This window comes from Myotis brandtii, unplaced genomic scaffold, assembly GCF_000412655.1.
Source record: "Myotis brandtii unplaced genomic scaffold, ASM41265v1 scaffold19, whole genome shotgun sequence".
Classification (NCBI taxonomy): domain Eukaryota; kingdom Metazoa; phylum Chordata; class Mammalia; order Chiroptera; family Vespertilionidae; genus Myotis; species Myotis brandtii.
Genome location: NW_005357075.1, coordinates 1,508,107 through 1,525,722, shown reverse-complemented (window position 1 = coordinate 1,525,722; position 17,616 = coordinate 1,508,107). Strand labels below are relative to the sequence as shown.

Sequence of the window (17,616 nt, the reverse complement as noted above, 5' to 3'; positions counted from 1 at the left end):
CGGGGCCCGAGGGCTCCCGTCACCCAGCAGCTTCTTCCTCCCGGCCCCCAGGTCCCCTCCTCCAGCCTCTGCTTCCCCCCACCCCTTCCAACACACACTCCTCACTTCCTGCGCCCTGGGCTTCACAAGAGCTGCCCTTCCCCGCCGCGGAGCCCTCCCTCCACCCGGGAGTGCAGAGTGCGGCCCTGCCGGGCCAGGCCCCGGGGAGAGTGCAGACAGTTCGGTGGGTGGGCCCTGGCCCTGGCCCTGGAGCAGCTTTGGGGGTGCCCTGGCCCTCGTCCTGGCCCTGGCCCTCGCCCTGGCCCTGGAGCAGCTTTGGGGAGGCCCTCGCCCTGGCCTTGGAGCAGCTTTGGGGAGGCCCTGGCCCTCGCCCTGGCCTTGGAGCAACTTTGGGAGGGGCCCTGACCCTGGAGCAGCCTTCTGCAGGTTTCCAGCTTGTATCTCACATTGCCCTGGCCTTGAGTCCTTGAGTCGGGGAAGCCAGCCACTGTGGGGCCTGGGCAGCGGCCCTGTGGGGAAGACTGTATTGATGTCTTACATTCCACCAGAGTTTGTGTTTTTGCTATTTTCTGTTGGGGGTGGAGGCTGGTGAGAGGCAGCCCACTTCATCGGTAAGATAAAGTTCAGTTTAGATAGGGAAGGCGGAGGCCCTGTCTTACAGTCAACCTCGCCAAGAAGCTGTCTGTAAAGTTAACAATTGTTTTGTCTCAGCACAAACCCTCTCCTAAGTGACCAGTTCAGTGTATCGGATTTTCTCAGGAGAAACAACCTTGCATTCCACTCGCTTCCTCCCCAACACGCCCCTCCTCCTCAACTCAGAGCTTGTTATGAATGAGAATGGCCTCAGCCTTAAGCAAACTTGGGAAGAAAGTGAAAGGTTCCGGCTCCTTCCCCACCTGCCCCAGCCTGACCCTCCCAGATGTCCAGGGGCCTCAGGACATCCCACCGAGGAGGGGTACCATATACTCTCTCCTTCCCCTCCTCCCTGACCCCAATCAAGACAGCTGTCGTCTCAGAAAGTGATCTGACAAACTACTTCATACCTCTCAAGGACAGCTCCATGCAGAGGCAGGCAGACGAGACCTTCGCCCTAGGAAGTGAATTTCTAATGCCTCCAAGCACCGGAATTTCAGTGCCAGAGGCTGGAGGAAATATTGGTGGTCAAGGGAGATACTTTTAGGCAGCTGGTCTTAGGCCCCTCAGTGTACAGGCCATACCCTAAAGTTTAACTGACCCTGTGTGGTCATCGGGAGAGATGGGAACCCCCTTTTCCCTGCACCCCCACAACTTGCACATAGGTCTTCCCCTGGCCTGGGTCATCAGGTTAAGACCCCAGCAAGTTGCTTAACTCCTTGGTAAGGAGGGGGCATGCTGCTCTTTCCTGCCCTCTTCTGACAAAAAATAGAGTAGCAACCCTTATCTTGAAAAAGAAATTTAGAATGGTTTCTTTGGTCTGGAGTTAGAGTAGCTAACAATAGTCTCAGGTAAAGAGTACCCCCCTGCTTTCTTCCCTCTACTGGTCTGTTTTGGCTAACCTGCATTCTCCTATTCCTACTTTTCTTACTGGATTAGTTAGTTAAGCCAGTGCAAGGTTTTCAGAAACTATGAATGACTTTTGAGGTTCAATGAGCCCCCATTACAAACTTGTGAAATAATTGTAGTGTTGTTCAAGGGTCAGAAGGCATTCCAAGAGACAAGGAACTATGTACGGAACAGGGTCTTAAGGAGCTTGCTGAGCTATTTAGTAAATATTAATGAGTAGCCACTATGTGTGTGCCCCTGACCCCCAGGATGCTAATAGTCTAGTAGAGAGATGACTGCTAACCCAATGATAATAGAACGTGATAAGATGTGGTCATACACCGTGCGTTTGGAACGACTGTGGGAGATGTCACTCTAGTAAGGGCTGTGAACCTCACAACTAATTTTTATATTTTTTTTAATTGATTTTTTACAGAGAGAAAGGGAGAGGGATAGAGAGTTAGAACCATCGATGAGAGAGAAACATTGATCAATTGCCTTCTGCACACCCCCCTACTGGGGATATGCCTGCAACCAAGGTACATGCCCTTGACCGGAATCGAACCTGGGACCTTTCAGTCCGCAGGCCGACGCTCTATCCACTGAGCCAAACCGGCTAGAGCCCCACAACTAATTTTAAAAGAAGAGAAGACGGGGCAGCCAAGGCCTCAGCTTCAGTGTCACTGCTTCCTCTCCCTGTCGTAGTGGTCTTCAAAGCCTTCTTCTTGCCTTTGTTTCCTACACACAACGGGCAGGTGACTCTCCCTAAAACACTGCTCTGAAGCTGTCACGGCCCTGCTCCCCATTGCCTGCAAATGTATATATCTCCAGACTTCTTGGCTTGGCCTTCAAGGCTCCGAAACCTCATCAATCCATCCTTGCCCCAGACGCACTTTGCAGAGTACCTTCTGCAGGAAATGTCTTTCCTTCATCTCTGTCGAAATCTCACGCAGTTCTTCAAGTTTTAGTTCCCACGTCACCTCAGCCTTCTCTGTTCCAGCCTGTTGGAAGCGACTCCTCTTTTCCCGGAGGTCACTTTCCCACCGTTCCTGTGTGCTCATCTCACACTGCATCCTGCAGTTGAGCTACTCAGTGTGGTTTTATATCCTCTTCTCCTTTGTGGCACTGGATCTGAGACATCCTTGTCTTGCCGGTGACAGGTAGCATGGTGTTGTGTATGTAGCAGGAACTGGAGATACTTCCTGAATCGATTAGGGAGGAGATAGGGAGCTCTGTGGTGCAGTAAAGCATGAGGTTAGAGGGTGATGCATCCAGGAACCCAGCGAGGGCTTTGTGGAGCTGGTGCTTGGAGGACCTGAGTGGGGGCTGTTAGGGTCTGGCTGAGGAGTGGCCTGAGCAAAGATTCAGAGTAGAAATGAGCACCTTTGCAGAGGGACCACCTGATTATGTATTTTCACTCTGCAAACATTTACTCTGCAAGGAAAGAGAAGAAATGCCCTTTTGGGGCAGTTTTCAGGGCAAGTGGTTGTTATTACAATACCAGCCAGGCCTTAGAGATGGCGAGAGCACTGGGAAGGGGGAGGTGTAGGGCTTGCTCACAGCGGAGTCAGAGTCCCCCATGGCCAATAGGAGGAGCTGGAGGAGGCGTGGATGGGAGCAGAGCTAGCTAAAGAAGAGTCAGGGCTGCACAAGCCGAGCTTGGACAGAAGCGGCAGGTACCGTAGAAGTAAGGCACTTTCTTCACGTTATGCTACTGTCGCCCATCTGGCTGAACCGAGCCTGTGTGGCCTTGAACACAGCTTTCCGCAGACCCTCCGAGTCAGAGGGACCTGAAACTTCGTCTTTCACGTGTGTTCCAGCCGTGTCGTTTTGCTTTTGTTGATTTGGGGGTGTGCTCCCGTTTTCCTCTGCGTACCTCTGTTGTAGGATAACCATGTTGTGCTGAAATGATCTGTTTCTCTGGTGTTTCCACCAGCGTTCTTCGCTCCTCCGAGCCAAGGACTATGGAATCATGACCTGTGGCAGGGGCACAGTGATTCTAGCAGGGAGCGGGGTCTGGGAGTGACGCCACGACATGGTTGGCCATAGTTCGGATGTGTCCTGGAGGAAACGTGTTACTATTCCCTTTGAGAACCCACGATCACAGGGCCTCCCCCAGTCCTAGCACTGACCTGGCACTTAGTAGAGAGTGGAATGTCCGTTCCTGGGAGTGTGGGTGGCGGCGGAGCCGGTGATCACACAGGTTATGTCTCCGCAGTGGGAGCCCACCATCGACCTTCTGGAGGCGTTTGTGGAGCACTGGAAGGGCATCACGCACTATTACATCGAGAGCACAGGTGAGAGGAACTGGGAGGAAAGGATGGGCAGAGGCACCATGCAGCTCAGAGATGCAGGTGCCCCGGGGAAGGGACAGCTGCTGCCCAGGAGTTCAGAGTTCTACTTTCTGCGAGGGAGCTGTGGGAGGTGGGAGTGGGAACGAAGAGGATGGGGCTCTCGCGGGCCTCTCTGCAGGCAGAGGCTGAGCTCCACTTGCCCCAGCTTCCAGCCGGGGCATCCAGGCCTTCAGTCTTCAAGTGCCTGTGTTCAGGGCTTACTGATTGAAAACGAAATCGAACAGCCCTAGCCATTTTGGCTCGGTGGGTAGAGCAGACTGAAGGGTTGCAGGTTCGATTCCAGTCAAGGGCATGTACCTCAATCCTGGGCCCTGGTTGGGTCCCATGTGGGAGGCAACCAAGCAATGTGTCTCTCTCACATTGATATTTCTCTCTGTCTCACCCCCCCCCTTCCACTCTCTCTAAAAATTAATGGAAAAATATCCTCAAGTGAGGACTAACAAAAAGAAAGAAAGAAAGAAAGAAAGAAAGAAAGAAAGAAAGAAGGAAGGAAGGAAGGAAGGAAGGAAGGAAGGAAGGAAGGAAGGAAGGAAGGAAGGAAGGAAGGAAGAAAAGAAAAGAAAGAAAGAAGTTGAACAAATTTCTCTTTTCCCTGAGCCAACTTGGAGGGGTCAGAGGAGAACAAAAACCAAAGCATATAAATACCAGGTCCTTCTCCCCACGCTGACACACCAGGGAACCAAAGCCTAGGGCAGTGACGGCGAACCTTTTGAGCTCGGTGTGTCAGCATTTTGAAAAACCCTAACTTAACTCTGGTGCCGTGTCACATATAGAAATTTTTTGATATTTGCAACCATAGTAAAACAAAGACTTACATTTTTGATATTTATTTTATATATTTAAATGCCATTTAACAAAGAAAAATCAACCAAAAAAATGAGTTCGCGTGTCGTAGGTTCGCCATCACTGGCCTAGGGCGTCTGGGCCCATCAGGCTCGCTCACTGGGAGATGGAGTCTGATTGGTTGCTTTGCAGTCGGTGTGCTGGCGTCGGTGGATGCTCACTGGTTGCCGTGTAAACCTGTCCTGCACCCCTAGCCTTCCCCTCCTGGAGTTCAGATTGGGATTTGACTCCATCTTACACCGTCCTAAAGGCTTTATTTCCGGCCTGAGCTAGCCCAGGAAATGAGAAAGTAGCCTGGGACTGTCCGAGGGACCCCTGAAGCCTCTGTGAGAGCAGGTTCCTCGGGCTTGCACTGTGGACATTTGGCCGGGTCCCTCTTTGCTGTGGGGGCTGTGGGAGTGACTGTAGTATATTTAGCCCCAACTCTAGCCATCAGAGGCCAGTACCCTCCCTTTGTATGTGACAACCAAAACTGTCTCTCCGGACATTAACGAATGTCCCCTGGGGGACAGCACGTGCCCCCAGGTGAGAACAACAACTTTAGACTGACCCTCTCTCTTTTTTCATTGAAATATAATCGACATATAACATTATATTAGTTTCAGTTGTATAACATATTGATTCCAAATATGGGTAGATTGTGAAATGGTTACAGTGAGTCTCACTAATATCCATCACCATGTGTAGTTATTTTTTCCTTGTGATGAGAACTTTTACAATCATAGCAACTTTCAACTATACAATACGGTGCTGTTAACTATAGCCACCACTCTACGTTACACACCTAGGACTGATTTTATAACTGCAAGTTTGTACCTTTTAGTCTAAAGACCTCTTGACACAGAGCCACAGCTCACCAGGAGAGCAGTAAGGGATCCAGAGCCGACTCAGATCCATCTGGGGCTTTTCCTGGGCCCAACATTAATTTCCAGAACAGTCCCTATAACCAGAGGTACAGGAGTGGATGAGGCAGCTGCCTTGCTCAAGAGCCTGTGCTTTCAAGAAAAGCTAGGGGGTGCTCCAGTGCCAAAGTACCAAAACTTTCTCTTAAAAACCACTCCAGCCTCTGCAGCTCTAAGGCAGCCACACTAACCAGCTTCTCCATCGGGGTCTCTCTGTGGTGCCGCAGGTTTGAGTCTGAACCCAAGGTCGTGCACAGATTTCTTTTTCCTGCTTTTTAAAAAATAAGTTTTTATGATATTTAGAGAGAGAGGAAGGGAGAAGGATAGAGAGATGGAAACATTGATGAGAGAGAAACATTGGTCGGCTGCCTCCTGCGCACCCCTCCTGGGGATCAAGCCTGCAACCCAGGCACGTGCCTTGACCAGGGATTGAATCAGTGACCTCTTGGTTCATGGGTCGATGCTTAACCACTGAGCAATACCGGCCAGGTATCTTATTTCTGCTTTTTAAAAAGTAGAGTATTGCCTTCTGTGAGTATAATGTGTGTGTGTGTGTGTGTGTGTATGCATACTAGAGGCCCGGTGCATGAATTTGTGCTTGGGCGGGGCCTCTCCCAGCTGTCTCACCCAGTCCCAATCAGGACTGATCAGCGGCCGGGGGAGGGACCGTGGGAGGTTGGCTGTGGGAGTGCACTGGCCACCAGGGGGCAGCTCCTGCGTTGAGCGTCATAGCTACTGTCCGGTTGTCTGGTCATAATGGTCACTTAGGCTTTTATATATATAGATATGTCTATATATATATATAAATTTAATTTCAGGGAGGAAGGAAGAGGGAGAGAGAGATAGAAACATCAATGATGAGAGAGAATCATTGACTGGCTGCTGCCTGCTCGCCCCACCCTGGGAATAGAGCGGCAGCCCAGACATGTGCCCTGACCGGGAATCGAACCGTGACCTCCTGGTTCATGGGTCACGCTCAGCCACTGAGCCACACCGGCCGGGTTCTTTTGTGTTTTTAAATATGGAGGCATGAACTGTGAACTTCCGTTTCCTGTGGCCTTTATTGGGAGCAGACCGTTAACTTGGCCTCTCCTGCCCTCAGCCAACCCCATCCCCAGGCCCCTTGGACTTGACCCCGTAGAGCCAGAGTGCTCATCTTCTCCCCACTCACCCTTTTCCCTGAACCTGAGCAGATGAAAACACCCCGGTCAAGAAGACGGACATCCCCTGGCGGCTGAAGCAGATGCTGGACATCCTGGTGCACGAGGAGAGGCAGCAGGCGGCGGGCGAGGCCGGGCCCTGCCTCGAGTACCTGCTGCAGCACAAGATCCTGGAGACCCTGTGCACGCTGGGCAAGGCCGAGGTGCGGACCCGGAGCCTTCCGTCCCACCCGGCCCTGGTGCCAGGCTCTTCCCCCTGTGCTCCTCCAGCCCGGACACCGGGCACGGCTGGCTCAGGGCACAGCCACCACCGCCCCCGCTCACGGCTGGGTGACGTGGAGGTTGAGGAGAGGAGGCTCCCTCTTACTCAGTCAGCCTTCACTCAGCAAAGATGTGCTGAGGACCAGCCGTGTGTCAGGGGACGCGGCAGTGATTAGGACAAAGGAGCCCCCCTGTGTGCTCAGTGATGACAAGGTTATGGAGAAAAATGAAGTGGGAAGGGGACGGGCAGCACAGAGGGGGCCAGTTCCGACAGGGAAGGAGGCTTGCAGAGAAGGTGCCCTCCAGGCAGTGGAGGGGGGCAGTGCTCGGAGGGGCACGGCTCCCTCTCCTGATGGCCCTCTGCTCTGCCCCTCAGTACCCCCCCGGCATGCGGCAGCAGGTGTTCCAGTTCTTCAGCAAGGTTCTGGCCCAGGTCCAGCACCCACTCCTGCATTACCTCAACGTCCACAGGCCTGTGCAGGTGAGGGGCCAGGAAGCCAAGGGGTGTCTGGGGGTGCGGCCCCCTCTCTTCCCTGCCACCCATTCCCCTCTGTTTCTATCCTACTCCCCTTCCAGAAACTTCTCCGGCTTGGGGGAGCTCCCGGATCCCTCACAGAAAAGGAGGAGGTGCAGTTCACCACCGTCCTCTGCTCCAAGATCCAGCAGGATCCAGCCCTGCTCACCTACATCCTGGAAGTGAGTGTCTCTAGCAAACAGAAGCAGAGGGGCCCGGACCCCATCCCACAGAGGCACTCGGGGCGCCTCCCCTTCCGCTCCATGCCGAGCCCCTGACAGTTAGCACATCTGCGTTCCCAAGGGGCAGCGTGGGGAGTGGTCTCCACCAGGCCTGGCCTCACCTAGCCTCCTTTGCAGGGTAAAAAAACTGTCGCTCAGAAGAAAGCATCCCAGGAGTCCACAGCCCTGCCTAGAGAGACGGCCAGTATCGAGGACCAGGACCATCCCCACAGCAAGGCTCCTGACGGGGCCGGGGCCTTGACCGCCCAGCTGCCTGTTGAGCCCCAGGAGCCCGATGAGGGGATCGGGGAGAGCAACCTAATCACCTCCCTGGTTGGCTTGTGCAAGAGCAAGGTGCTGGACCGCGTGCATGCTGGGAGGAGGCTGGGGGACTCAGCTCAGGTGCATGTCCTGAAGTTGTGTCCCTGTCCCCTAGAAAGGTCGTGTGGCTCTGAAGGCCCAGGAGAACCTGCTGCTCCTCGTTAGCGTGGCTCCCCAGGCAGCCGCCACCTACCTGGTGCGGAGCAGCCCTTGTTGCCCTGCGATTGTGAAGCACCTTTGCCAGCTGTACCAGTCCTTGCCCACCTTTCTGGACCCCGCAGACATTGCTGCTTTAGAGGGCATCACCTGGAGGTAGGCACGTGGCCAGGGAAGGGGGGCTGCATCTGCAGTGGCTGGAAGCCCTGCCTGTCCTCTGGTAGCCGGTTCCTCTTGTTTTCCAGGAGGGATGGGGACCCCGGCTGGCACCTCCTTCCCAAGGTTACAGCCCACCCTAAGGGCCTTCTCACCCACAGAGAAGCATCACTTTTGCTTCTACCCACAGAGCTCTCTGTGGAACTGACCACCCTACCCTGTGCCCCGGCCCACCTCCCCACCTGCAACAGAGGTTCCAGGGCAGAGGGAGAAAGGGCCCAGCCTCCTCTGGAACGGCTGAGGCAGGCCTCACAGCCTCCCTCGCTCTCCCGCAGGCTACCCAGTGCCCCGTCTGATGAGGGTAACTTCCCAGGCAAAGAGGCCCTGGCTGCCTTTCTGGGCTGGTTCGATTACTGTGACCACCTCATCATGGAGGCGCACGCGGTGAGTCACGCTGCTGTCATCTCTGTCTCCTGGAGAACTGAGGGCTCTGCTGTTGTGTTGGATGCTGTGCAAGGACAGTTATTTTCGGTGGAAACGTGTTTAAGACGTGCTCTTTGGTGCCCAGGTGGTTGCGGATGCCTTGGCAAAGGCTGTGGCTGAGAAGTTATTCATGGAGATCCTGCAGCCGCAGCTCCTACACGTGTAAGTCTATGTCCAGGCCCCTCAGATGTGGACATAGTATGGATCGAACCGCCCACCCCGTCTGCCCCTTCCTGTCCCTACAGCCAGGGACCTCCTTAGCCAGCGTCCCATGAGTCTGTGGGCTCCTTCGGTTCATTTCGGACAGGCCTCCCCCAACACACACACGTGGCTGAGAGCCACTGTGGGCTAGCAGAGGCCTACGCCCTGGGACTCTCTGACCTCAGGAGGGTGGGAGTGAGCAGAGAGACACCAGCTGGCGATGTAAGGAAACCAGGAAGGGTTCCACCACCCTCCCACTCATCCCCTCCCTGTCCCTCTGGCCTCCCCTCCCTGCCTGGCTCAGTGTTCTGTCCACATAGGTCTGAGCAGAGCGTCCTGACCTCCACGGCCCTGCTGACGGCCCTGCTGCGTCAGCTCCGCTCCCCTGCGCTGCTTGGAGAGGCCGTGGCCTTCCTCCTGGGCTCGGAGCAGCGGCCGGCAGCCCCCGAGGACAGCCCCTGCACCCCGTGTGCTCACCTCATCAGGCACTGCGACCACCTCTCTGATGAGGTGAGGTGGAAGCCCTGGTCTCCACGCGCTCCCGCCCCACCCCTGCCAAAGGGATTTCCTGAGGTCTCCCACTTAACCCCTCCCCACCAAAAAGAAACAGTGATGGTAGCCAGCCGGCTCTTGTCACACAGTAGCTGTCTGTGATCACATACTTTCTATTCTGCACACCGCTTTTCCATTCATGGGACATTTTTCAGGCTACTGGCCACTCTGAGGTGGATGAGGCCAGTACTCCATTTTTCGGACATAAAAACCGAGGCATAGAAAAGCCCATTTTCTTGCCTATTATTGCACATCAAATTAATAATAGAACCAAGACCAGCCAGACTTCTGATTCCCAGGCCACCACCCATCCACTCCCCCCAAAACCTGCCAGGGAGGGGGGATCCCCTTCTAGGGGTCCTTTTCTTGTCTGGGTGAGCCGACTCCCAGGCACCCCCGGAAGCTGGGGCAGGAAGGGGCATCCTGCTGACCCCTTCTTGCCCCAGATTAGCATCGCCACGCTGCGGCTGTTTGAGGAGCTGCTCCAGAAGCCCCATGAACAGATCATCCGCAGCCTGGTCCTGTGCCACCTCGAGGGCCGCCTGTACGCAGCCCGGGGTTCCCAGGAGCCCGAGAGCTACGAAGACAATCTGTAAGTGAGACCCTGCGCCCCCGGGAGGCCCCGGCCCCACCCCAGCCCTCAGCACCCCACACTCGTTCTTTTGTTGGTTCCTCGGTGCCATGCATGTGTACCCTGGCCACAGAGACCTAGAGGAAGACCCCTACTTCACAGACGGCCTCCTGGACGCCGGCTTCCAGCCCTCGGCCAAGCCCCATCCAGCCCCCGCCACCAACTCGGATGGCAAAACGGCGGTAACTGAGATCGTCAACAGGTAGGGGGCAGGTCAGGAAGTCTGAGCCACGTGGGTTTGCTCCGTCTTTGGCCATACCCCTGAGGGGCGCAGCCCGGGAGGGGATGTCCCTCCCCTCCAGGAGGAGATGGAGCGGGGTGAGCGTGGCACCAGGGGGGCCCCGCCACACCGAGGGTCCTGTCTCTCAGCTTCCTCTGCCTGGTTCCCGAGGAAGCCAAGACCTCCGCCTTCCTGGAGGAGACCGGATATGACACTTACGTCCACGATGCCTACGGACTGGTGAGTGTTGAGGCCTCTGCCAGTGCCCACTCCTTGCCCCTCAAAGACTTCTCCCTCTGTAAGCTCCTCCAGGGCACTCCCAGCTCCAGCCACGAGCCCCGAGTCCACCTTCCTGTGTGGCCCACCGTGTGCCGGGGCCTCCCGACCACGGGCCTCCTCTCAACTCTCCCTCCTGCTCCAGTTCCAGGAGTGCAGCTCCCGAGTCAGTCCCTGGGGCTGGCCCCTGGCTCTCACCCCTCTGGACCCCCACGAGCCGGAGCGGCCTTTCTTTGAGGGGCACTTCCTCCGAATGCTGTTTGACCGCATGTCCCGGATTTTGGAACAGGTAGCCAACAGGACTGGGCCCCAGCCAGAGGGTGGGGCCCACAGTGGCACCCCAGGTGGGTGCCTCTGGAATCCTTCGGAAGAGCAGGGCCTGGCCACGGGGGTCGAGTTGTCTTCGGTTCTTCAGCTCCATGCCCCCCGCCCCCCCACCTTTCCCCAGGCGGGAAGCCCCGTCTCGCCTCTGCTCCACACGCCCTAACATGTTCTGGCCCTCAGCCCCAGGGATCCATGACACACACACATCATGTGAGCCTCCCACCCCCGCACACGTTCGCACTGGCCAGGCGCCTTTCTGGGGGAGTGCAGAAATGCTCACCGCCCCCTGACAACCGTTGGTTTGTCCACCGTGTTCCCTGCAGCCATACAGCCTGAACCTGCAAGTGACCTCAGTCCTGTCCCGGCTCGCCCTGTTCCCTCACCCCCTTATCCATGAGTACCTCCTGGACCCCTACATCAGCCTGGCCCCCGGCTGCAGGAGCCTGTTCTCTGTGCTTGTCCGGGTAAGGACGCCTGGCAGTGTGTCAGTGCTGGGCAGGAATGGAGGGGACAGGACAGGGGCTTGGGAGCTGAAGATGTGGGGACCCGAGTCAGTGCCAGGGGAAAGCACAGGTACCACCCTGCCATGGTGCAGCAGAGCCATGGGACCTCGCTTGAGTGTCACCGGTCCCCACCTCAGTCCTCTTGTTCCTGCTCTAGGTAATCGGGGACTTGATGCAGAGAATTCAGAGGGTACCCCAGTTCCCAGGCAAACTGCTCCTGGTGCGCAAGCAGCTGATGGGTCATATTCCTGGGGAGCAGTAAGTAACCGAGAGAAGTGGGTGCCTGGGGTAGAGCCCTGGGTGGGAGGGCAGGTCCTTCAGGGTGGGGAGGTGCCAGGCCTTGGCGCAGAGGGCCCGTTGCTGAGCTCTGTTCTCACTCAGGGGTCTGCCACTGGGTTATGCCTTAGGGACCCTGGGAGGTCACACTGGGGGCACACCCACTGCCTTCCAGCCATGACTCTGTGCTCTCCCCTCAGGCTGGACCACCAGACCCTTCTCCAGGGAGTGGTGGTACTGGAGGAATTCTGCAAGGAACTGGCTGCCATTGCTTTTGTCAAGTTCCCCCCACAGGGTCCTCACCTGCACCTCCCCCCACCCCTGGAAGGGCACGTCTGAGCCTCCCGGGAGGGGAGGCTCCTGTTCTCACCTCTGCCCGGAGCGGCCTCCCCTCCCGCCTGGCACAGCCGCCGCCACCCTTCTCCCGGGGCAGGGGCTTGGCTCTGTCTCCTCTGTATCCGGGGGCCTCTGCCTCTGTGGAGGCCTGGGCTTCGGCTCCCAGTTCACCTCAAGGAGAACTTGCCTTGTTGGCTACACTAGGCTGGGCTTCAGGAAGTGGGTCTCCAAGGTACCAGAGCCAAGGAGCAAAAGAGGTGGCCTCCCGGGCAGCATGGTGTCTTCCCAGGGGAGCTGGGTGACGGCCAGGTGAGCGTCGGAATCCAGACCCTCCTGTGTTCTGGGACTGTCACCTGTCTCCACAGGCCATTTGTGGCCGAGGCCAAGACCTGTGATTCAATCCCGGTGGGCACAGCGGGTGTGAGCTGACGGCTGCAAGGGCTGGTCAGGACTGTAGGTCAGACAGATGGGGGCATGGGAGCCCAGACTCTGTCACACTAGGTACTAAGACTTGACATTTTTTTTCTCTGGGCTTCTTGACTTAACCCTTGTGGAAGGGGCAGTGGATGGCAGGGTAGCCCATTCTTGCCTGGCCCTCCCGGAGACTGTTGCAAAATCCCCAACCGCCTCATGGCAAATGGCCAAAGCATGCTCCGCGCCCAGGCGGGGGCAGCTGCTAATGAGAACCTTGATGCAACTCCACCAGGGCGGGAGAGGGCCTGGGGAGCCGGGGGCTGGTGCCAGGCTCCAGCTCCAGCTGGTTTCTCTGGCGCCTTCTGAACCCGTCTCAGCAGGTCCACAACACCTGGGCAGAGGGGCTCGAGACCGGGGGAGGCCAGGCCCAGCCCACAGTGTTCTCGATGGAATGCCCTTCCAGGGGAGCGAGGGAGCTCAGGGTACAGATGAGGCCAGGAGGCCCACCTGACTGCAGGCCCCAAGGCCTGGCAGGGAGGGGCTGGGGCACAGGCTGCAGGCCTGGTGTTCTCCCTGCATGCCCTCTGAGGCTGGGGCTGCCACCCCACCCGGCCCGAATCTGTCTCGACCTGCAGGAACACACAGGCGGCGCCAGGCATTACCTCACAGCAGGACTGCAGTTGCTGGCTTTGCTCCTGGGCAAGGAGGAGCAGGCCAGAGCCCCTTTTGCTTCCTTTTCCTGCCCATGCCGCTTCTGGAAGCCAGCTGCGGGTTGCCAAGAGGTGACATGAAAGAGGAGGAAACTCAGTGACCTCTACCTCTCCCACATTCCTCCAAGCTGGGGAGGACTGACCCGCCGTGCTGAAGGACAGCGGGCGTGTGCATGCATGCGTTGTGCACACGTGGGTGTGGGAGTGGGATGGGAGCAAGCTCAGTGGGCAGACTGGGTCTGGACTCTCTGATTCTGAAAATGTTCAAGCGTCCAGGAGTCGCAAACACTCCCCTCCTCGATGCACTTTGGCATTCTCGTGGTGTACCCCCCGGACACCACGGCAATAAATGGTGTGGTTGCGTGGACACAGCTGCCCTGTTCTTCTCCACCCTTCTCGTCCTTTCTGCCGAGGGCTCCACTGCTAATTTGGGCCCATCTTCCTCCCCAAGTAAGACAAATTAAGTTCCTTTTTCAGCACTGGAGTGGAGGGGTTGGCGGTAAACAGTTGACAGGCTCTGGCAGGGCAACTCTGACGTTCCTCAGCGCCTGCCAGGAACAGCGGCTCTTGGCCAGGCAACACTATTTCTGCTCAGTTTGCCCACAGCTGAGGGCTGGCCAGCCTCAGAGACACCCTGGGGGAGTGGGCCATCTGCAGCATCTGTGTACAAGTCTCACGCTAGGTGCTTAGGTTGTGAGCTGTATGACTGCTTTTGTGGTGAACCGTGGGCCTGCTGGTTTAAAAACCTTGTCCCTAAATGTACGTGCGTGAAGCCTCTGAGGGAGTCACCAAGAATGCGCCAGGGCAGGGCAAGCTGAAGACCGACAGGGTTCTCACCTCAGCGCATTAGAATCACTTGGGTGGCTTTTTTAAAACACCAATGCCCCAGCCCGGAGGACCCTCCGTGAGATAAATCAGTGCCTCTGGGCTGGCCCAGAGTTGTTTTTAAAGCTCTCCAGGTGATTGGAATGGGCACCCACGCTTGGAAACTACCATAGGCTAAATAATGGGCACAGCCCTAGCCAGTTTGGCCCAGTGGATAGAGCCAGGGTCCCAGGTTCGATTCTGGTCAAGGGCACATGCCTGGGTTGTGGGCTCGATCGCCAGTAGGGGGCGTGCAGGAGGCAGCCAATCAATGATTCATTGTTTCTATCTCTCCCTCTTCCTCTCTGAAATCAGTAAAGAAATATATATTTTTTTAAAAATATCACTGCCCTTTGACGTGAATATGGACTGCTGGGTCCCTCAGACACTGAGAGAAGTGGGAGGGAGTGAAAGGGTTCTGCTGCATCTTAGGAGGTATTTATCCTCGGATGGACAGGAGGATTCCTACCACAGACAGCCCCACAGGCCAGAAAGAAAGACAAGATGGTGGCCAAGAGAGGCAGGCAGCAGCTGGGGGCCCTCGGGTCCCCTGGTCCTTCATTCAGGGCCAGAGTGTAGCTACTTCAGCAAGGAAGCCCAACCAAGTGTTTCCCAGCTCGGAATCAGAGATCTAGACTTCAGATGCAGTGAGGAGCACACAAGATATCTTCTTTGTTCATTCCTTTTAGTTTTCCTTTAAATTTTAGTAAAGTTCATTCCTACTATGATTCAGCTGGGCTAAGGGGAAATGAGAAGATTTGGGTTTGGTTTGGGCTAGAGTTATAAAAAGGCAGAGGCAAGAGCCAGGGGCCCAGCAGCAGAATGGGGAGGGATCAGCTCAAGGAGAAGGAAATCCAGGCCTGGGCAGCTCCTGACTCCTCACCTACCCGAAGCTTCCCTGGCATTCTCACTGCTCAAAACTTGGAGGGGATGTGGTCACATCCTACCCGGCAGACAAGACGAAGAGGTTCTCAGTGTGCCCGAGACAGGCCGAGGTGGACAGCAGGAAGCCTGCCTGCTCCTGGCTCCCAGCACCCAGGCTGGCCCCTGCTGTGTCAGCCTGCGGTCTGGCAAGGCCTCGGAGGGACAAGGGGAGGAGCTTCTCTTCTGAGAGCAGTCCCCCCTTCCTGCTCACTTGCTCCCCACAGAGACATTTAGGCAGGAAGGCAAAGTAAGCAACACCTATTTACTCAGCAAGGGACACAGTCCTTGGAGTGACCTCCCCCAGAACCCCCTTCATATTCCAAGTGCCTGAGAACCTGGTATAGAAGAGAAGATGCTGTCTCGGATTCAGAGTGTTCCCATATCCCCTTGAGCTCTGGACTCCTTGCTTGGTTACAGGCACTGTCCCTTCTGGTGCAATGTAGGGACCTGCTCATGGTGAGGAGAGATGGAAGTCCCCCTGAGAAGCAGGAGAACTATCCTGCTCCCGATACAACAGGATCCCTGATTGCCAACCTCCTGCCTCCCTAAGAGGGAGGGGAAGCCATGTGGAGGGAGCACAGACAGCAGCTCCGTGTCTACTTATGGCACCTTTCTATCTGTTGACTGGGACAACAGATGATTCCTGAAGCCTCTGTAAGAGCTGGCTTTGTAGGTCTTCCTCCATCACCTTCCACCAAACAAAGTTCTCACCCCGAACCTCTGGGGGCTCATTTTGGATACCTGGGTTCCGAAAAGCCACTGTCACCAGCACATTCAGGCAGATGCCATCCGTATGGCCTTTGCCCAGGTGCTGTAGCCCCAGCAACCCCTTGGTCTCCACTGCCAAGTGGTGCAGAGTCAGACACTCCTGTAGCAGCCGCAAGATGGCCATGTTGATGCCACCCCTCTGCTCCATTGGGGTGAAGCCACAGGCAGTGATGGGCAAGTGAGGCGCCCCCACTGTGCCTACCAACACCCACACTGTCTGGGTGGCCACACTGGTAAAGGTGGCCACGAGCCGCTGACAAACCAGACTGCAGGGAAGCTCTTGGGGCAGAATGCAAGGGTGCCTGGCCTGATGGCGGTACTGGGCAGCCAGTTCAATCAGGTGCAGAATGTCATGGGCTCGCAGAGGAGTGGCCAGGGAGGTTCGTGGGTACCAGCCAGCCTGCAGGGACTCTGCATCTGCCTCCTTGGAAGTCTTGAGAACTCCACCTGGGGGAGAGGTGGGGGAAAGGGTCTGTGTTGAGAGAAGTGCTAGGCCTGGCAAAGTGAACGGCCACCGAGGCACTCTAACCCTGACTCGGAGGCTGGAATCTGGAGATGCCAGGCTTCTACCAGCCAGAATAGGGGCTGATCTCACCTGAGGACAAGCAGGGGGAAAGCTATCAACTGCCCCCTGCCCGCACTGCCACCAGGTGTGCTGTACTAGTACCTGTGGGCTGAGCAAGGAACGCGAAGCGGATCCAGGAGGGGCCCCGCTCCTCCACAGACAGCAATGTCAGAGGCTCGCAGTGCAGCCCGGCCTCCTCCTTCACCTCCCGCTGCAGGGCCTCCACGATGGTCTCCCCAGGCTCCATTCTCCCCGCAGGCAGGTACCATGACCCATAGCATTCTTTCTTGGCCTCCTGGATCATTAGCACCTCATCCTGAGGGGAGAGAGAAAATCCTCACCCTCACACAGCCAGGCTGGGATCTCCAAAGGAGGGGCACAGCCAGCAGCCTTCCCCCGCCCTGGGGCCAGATCATATCTCAAACACAGTCACCCAGTACCCCCTTACTAGTGGATACCCTCAAACCGCTGAGCTTTCCTAGGGAATGGCCCCTGAGTGGCTGCCAGCTACCGCTGTCCCTCTCTGCAATGTACCCCTTTGCATTCGGACTTCCATTGCAGAAAGGGGCTGAGATTCCTGGGAGCTGCTTCAGGGGCTGGGGATCAGACCCCACAGTGGGGGTTGCCATGTGTCCTGCACTGTCCGCATATGTTACTGTTATCTCTCCCCTCCCCTCTTGTTTTGCAAACTGCTGTGGCCTGTCCTCACACTGAAGTCTAGGCTTTGAAACATGCTCCCACCGACACCCCCTATAACTCCTACCTATGGCCTTGGCCCCTTCTAGCTGTTGTCACAGCAACTTGTACTGAGATCAGCACCAAAAAGAGCATCGCACAGGAGCGAGGTCTGAATGTAAGCACAGGTTGTGCCCTTACTGCCCGTGGGACCCAGGGGAGGTCCCTGCAGCGCTGAGCAATCTTGGAGAGCGCCCACTCCGCCAGCCTGTGCTAGCTACACTGCGGGAAGGGAAGAGGAATACGAGCGCTCCCCGTTAGGAGCTGAGGCCTAGTGCGATGAGACAGACATGCTCCTGGACTCGGTTTCCTCCTCTGTGCGTCTGACAATCGCAGGGTTCAGGGTTCGGCGCACAAGGCTCAGTGGTCAGTATGACGGTGCTTTGCAAAACTGGGAAGCGCCACCCACAAGGCAGCTCTGGGTC

The 17,616-nt window shown here is 56.6% G+C and overlaps 2 protein-coding genes across 3 annotated transcripts; one reads left to right on the top strand and one right to left on the bottom strand.

Annotated features, from left to right (window-relative positions):
• The first annotated feature begins 2,126 nt into the window (after positions 1-2,126).
• Positions 2,127-13,706, top strand: FAM160B2 (family with sequence similarity 160, member B2). Of its 2 annotated transcripts, XM_005864607.2 has the most exons (16): positions 2,127-3,818; positions 6,814-6,983; positions 7,418-7,522; positions 7,618-7,737; positions 7,915-8,130; positions 8,213-8,409; positions 8,745-8,853; positions 8,978-9,054; positions 9,414-9,603; positions 10,092-10,237; positions 10,350-10,478; positions 10,646-10,736; positions 10,918-11,061; positions 11,420-11,560; positions 11,757-11,857; positions 12,076-13,706. In XM_005864607.2, exons 1-16 carry the CDS (start codon positions 3,728-3,730, stop codon positions 12,212-12,214), a joined length of 2,166 nt encoding a protein of 721 aa, XP_005864669.1. In that variant the 5' UTR covers positions 2,127-3,727; the 3' UTR covers positions 12,215-13,706. The 2 variants fall into 2 exon arrangements, with proteins under 2 accessions (XP_005864669.1, XP_014393800.1); XM_014538314.1 differs by lacking the exon at positions 11,420-11,560.
• Positions 13,707-14,867: 1,161 nt separating this feature from the next.
• Positions 14,868-17,204, bottom strand: NUDT18 (nudix (nucleoside diphosphate linked moiety X)-type motif 18). Its single transcript, XM_005864606.2, has 2 exons — positions 16,559-17,204; positions 14,868-16,338 (listed from the first exon to the last, which is right to left on the bottom strand). Exons 1-2 carry the CDS (start codon positions 16,758-16,760, stop codon positions 15,737-15,739), a joined length of 804 nt encoding a protein of 267 aa, XP_005864668.1. The 5' UTR covers positions 16,761-17,204; the 3' UTR covers positions 14,868-15,736.
• Positions 17,205-17,616: the final 412 nt, after the last annotated feature.